The following is a 4,689-nucleotide window of genomic DNA, read 5'->3' on the forward strand; positions in this document are numbered from 1 at the left end:
CCTTCTTTTTTTTTTCTTTAAAGAAAAAAAAAACTTTTTCGTTTCATGTTAGTTAGCTGATGTTGTTGCTTTCGTTTCAACTTCCTGATTGTAGTACCTAGTGATTGTTTGGTATCTTTGCTTCGGTTTTCTGATTGGTGTGCTTGTTGTTGCCCTTCTTTTACCTTTCTTAAGCCGAGGGTCTACGGGGGTAAGGTCTGCGTACATACTACCCTCCTCAGACCCCACTTGTGGGATTACACTGGGTTTGTTGTTGTTGTTGTTGTTAGTTAGTTAGCTGGTTTGTAAGCTTCTTGAAGTTAAAATTCTCATAAGGTTACTGAACTAACGGAAATTGTTTAAGAAAGTCATTTTACTTTGTTTTGTAACAGAAAAGTCACTCTATTTTGTCCATTTTAACTGAAAAGTCACTTTATTTTGTTTTGTAATCCAAAAGTCACTCTATTTTGTCAATTGTAACTGAAAAGTCACTATATGCTTTCAGGGGACATTTCTGGTTGCATTTTAGATACATATGTCTGCGCCATTTTGTTTTAACCGATATAGTAAGATATGAGAACGTTGAACCCATAAAGATTAAAAATCCTGGATCCCGACTATAGCTGATTGTGTAAAAATTTCTGCAGTGCCAATACGTAGATTTTAAGTTTATCTTGAACGAGACAATATAATTCATTCACTTAAAATGAAACTCTATGGGATCATCTGACTAGCTTTACCTTTCACAGGGAATAGTTCGCTTAGCATTAACAGCTTCAATTGATTCACTGAGGCCTCAGCAAATATGCAAAAATGATTCAGACTTTTGTACGAGTCCCACAAAATCTCAGTTTGCCTTATTATATGGAGGTATTACCTTGGCATCCATTGGTTTAGGTGGAATGCGAACTAACATAGCAACCATTGGAGCAAACCAATTTCGCGACTCAAAGTATCAGAACATGTTCTTTAATTGGTTCTTCTTCACAATGTACACTGGGACAATTATAGGATTCACAGCTATTGTCTATATAGAAGATAATATCAGCTGGAAAGTTGGATTTTATGTATGTATAGCTGCCAATTTTCTTGGTTTAGTTGTCTTTTTAGCTGGAAGTCGCTTATACCATTATGCTAAGCTTGAAGTTAGCCCCTTTACTAGTTTAGCTCGTGTGATTGTGGCCGCCATTTCGAAAAGGAAACTTCCAGTTTCACCTTCACAGGAGAATTGGTATCATGGACCATATGGCAGAACAACAATGTCCATTTCAGCTTCAAGAAGCTTTAGGTAACTCCTCATTTTCAATTTTGAGATGAGTTTAACTTCTATACACTTAAAAGGATAAATATAGGTCACTTGGCTATACAAATTTGTGATCACTAACTTGAAAAATAAGGTAAGTTATCTGTTACAACATGTTAAAATACACTGGTAGTGTAAAAATTCTTTACACTGACAGTTCAATTTATGAGTATCGATAAATTGAAGGATATCTTCTCTTGCGATGCAGATTCTTGAATCGTGCAGCGCTAAAATGTGAAGGAGACGTTAAGCCGGATGGTTCAATCGCGAAACCATGGAAACTTTGTACAGTAAGTGAAGTAGAAGACTTTAAAAGCCTAATGAGAACTCTTCCATTGTGGTCATCCAGCATATTTCTGTCTACTCCAATTGCAGTTCTAATTAGTTTGTCTGTACTTCAAGCCTTAGCCATGGATAGACACATAGGACCACATTTTCAAATTCCTGCTGGTTCCATTCCTGTTATTATACTCATCTCTACTGCAATCTTTCTAACAATATTCGACAGATTACTCTTTCCCATGTGGGAAAAATTAACTAGCCAATCTGTCACGCCCTTCAAACGAATCGGAGCTGGCCACGTGCTGACTTTTGTTGGCATAGGAGTGGCAGCTTTGGTTGAGTCTAAAAGACTAAATGTAGCACATAATTCACACAACCTTAGCCAAGGACGTTCCAATATTGTGCCTATTTCTGTCTTATGGCTCGTGCCACAACTAGTTATCATTGGGATTGGAGAGGCATTTCATTTTCCAGGACAAGTAGCATTGTACTATCAAGAATTTCCGACATCTTTAAAGAGTGTTTCAACAGCCCATGACATGGTTAGCCATTGCCATTGCGTATTACCTGGACACTGCGTTGATTGATCTTGTTCGTAGGGCGACTAATTGGTTGCCTAATGACATAAACCAGGGGAGAGTGGACAATTTTTATTGGGTGTTTGCTGTGATTGGAGTGTTGAACTTTGGCTATTATTTACTACTATGTCTTTTATTTTACAAGAAAAAACGCGGGAAGAAAGTGGCTGATAGTGGTGCATCCAACTGATTTTAGCTAGTATGGCTCAATAATGCAGCAGCGAATCCAGAATTTAAATTCTATGGATTGACGTATATGTGTACTTCTACCTATATATATACTTGTTTTTCGTACATATGTAGTGTTATGACTCCGTAACAATGAACCCATCATTGGATCTGCCACGGCAAGTCTTTGTTCTGTGTTATTTTGTTGTTCTGTCCTTTTTTTTTTTTTGGGGGGAACTTCTTGAGATTGGATAACTATATATGGTATATACTTCGTTGTATCATTCTATAAATAGGCTTTTCCTTACAAAAGGATTTCCACAGGGATCAGATTTAGAATCTTTCTCTATTATAAAAGGAAAAAAGAAAAAGAATCTTCTTCTACTTAAGAAGTCACTTTACAGCATCATGTATGCATCTTGGACAGACAAATAAATTCTATCACCTCTTAAAGAATTACAAAGCCAAATATATAGAATTGCCTATTTAAATATAAGGAAGGGGAGCCTTGGAGCAACGGTAAAGTTGTCTACCTATGACCTATGGATCACGGGTTCGAGTTGTGGAAGCAGTCACAAATGCTTGCATTAAGGTATGCTGTCTACATCACACCCATTGGCGCCATTCTTGATATGAAGAGCTTCTCCTTTAACGTCCATACAAGCCGTGGCGAAGGCAGGACTTTTGCTAAGGGGGTTCAAAAAGGAATAAGTTTAAAATTTAAAGAGTGGGAATTAAACCAATGACCTCATAATAGTTTTGAACCCCCTTGACCACTAAGCCATGCTTTTGGGCTGTATGAAGGGATTCATAACATAACATATAGAGGTAAAAACCAGATTTTGCCTTATATACATAGTGTAATTTTTCGGCGAAGGGGGTTCGAGTAAACACCCTTGCGCCCCTACATCCGCCCGTGCATACAAGTATGGTACAAATCCGAATTAATCAGATCAGTGGATTTCGGATAGTAAGTGGTTACTCTACTTGCAAGTATCTTTATGATCTCTCTGAAATTTGATAACGCACTAAAAAAAAGTATTTTAATCATTTGACGGCTAGTTTTGAGAATATTTCAAACCTAAGTGCTTGTGGCATTGATGCTTCCACTATCAAATATCAATGCTTTGGGACATTGATGCTGTAGTGCAAAAATAATTATAGGGTTAATTTGATGTCGTCAGCTATCAACCTCTAAAAATTTCTGGAAACACTATTTATTGTTTTATTGGGGAAATTACGCTCCTTGTCACTTGGCCTAACAGTTCATCAAAAAATGGCCCACATTTGAAGCCCTTACCTGATATAGCCCAGGTTGTATATAATCTGAATTTTTTTTTCACCAGTTAGCCCACCCTATTTTTTTCTTTTCTTCGTTCTTCTTCTTCTTCCTCTTTCACGATTTTGAACCCCAAAGTTTTTCTACCATTATATATATATTCTTCAATTCTCCTTCCATATTCAAAGTTGATAATCACTATTAAGATGAGAAGAAAAAATACCACTTAAGAGAATTACTATTTTGGAGTCACCATTAAAGGTCATTCGAAGCTTCAATTTTAAAATTGGATTTTTCGATTTTGTTAGTTGTTTGGATTGGGTGTTGGCCCAATTGATTGGGATCGTCAAGGGGAGTTCAAAACTCAAATTTGAAGTGATTTGGAGCAGATTTGAGGTAGATTTGAGTTGAATTTCAGAAGATGCCCAAAGAAGAAGAAGAACCAGTGAAGCTCCATTAATATGATTCATTTGTATAATAGTGTATAATATTATATAAGTAACATATAATAGTGTATAAACATCTCTTATACATTATTTTATACAAGGCTGATACATTTCTTATTCCTCCTCCTCCTCCTCTTCATTTTATACACTTTTATACAACTATATATATAATATACCTCTTTGTATAAAAGTGTATAATATTGTATAAAAGTGTATAAGCATTTCTGACGAATTTTTTGTACGATTTTCACTTGCACTTTTTGATATTTGGATCCTGTAAATAATGTATCAGTCTTGTATAAGTGAATCTGTTTCTCTTTGCAAAGTATACTTGATGTAGTTGTGCAGAATGCAGATCAGTACTGTGGATTTTCTCAATTGTATTTGATGTAGTTGTCTTGATTCATTTTTGTTGTTTGAGCTGTTTTCTTACTTCTGACCATAATGTGTAATGTCCTTTTATCTTATAGGTTAAAATCTTATGCGAGAAACCGCTCTCTGCAATAGTTATTGCTATTCTATTCAGGAGTGCTTTGACACTAAATGAGCATATTGCTTCCATATGGATGAGCATCTAGCTTTAAATGCAATGCTATTGGATTAATGCAGATCTCAGTATAAGTTGGACGACCTTATTTGGACAGGGTATCCCTT

At 35.9% G+C, this 4,689-nt stretch overlaps 1 protein-coding gene across 1 annotated transcript in view; it reads left to right on the forward strand.

The window, feature by feature from the left end:
- LOC109233460 (protein NRT1/ PTR FAMILY 2.7-like) overlaps window positions 1-2,510 on the forward strand; it is a 3,284-nt gene extending 774 nt beyond the window's left edge. The window contains exons 3-4 of the mRNA XM_019399340.1: window positions 729-1,267; window positions 1,491-2,510. Coding sequence (XP_019254885.1) covers window positions 729-1,267; window positions 1,491-2,151 — 1,200 coding nt within the window. The 3' untranslated portion in view covers window positions 2,152-2,510. The remainder of the gene's footprint in view (window positions 1-728; window positions 1,268-1,490) is intronic.

The sequence above is a fragment of the Nicotiana attenuata genome, chromosome 10 (assembly GCF_001879085.1).
Source record: "Nicotiana attenuata strain UT chromosome 10, NIATTr2, whole genome shotgun sequence".
In the NCBI taxonomy this organism is placed as follows: domain Eukaryota; kingdom Viridiplantae; phylum Streptophyta; class Magnoliopsida; order Solanales; family Solanaceae; genus Nicotiana; species Nicotiana attenuata.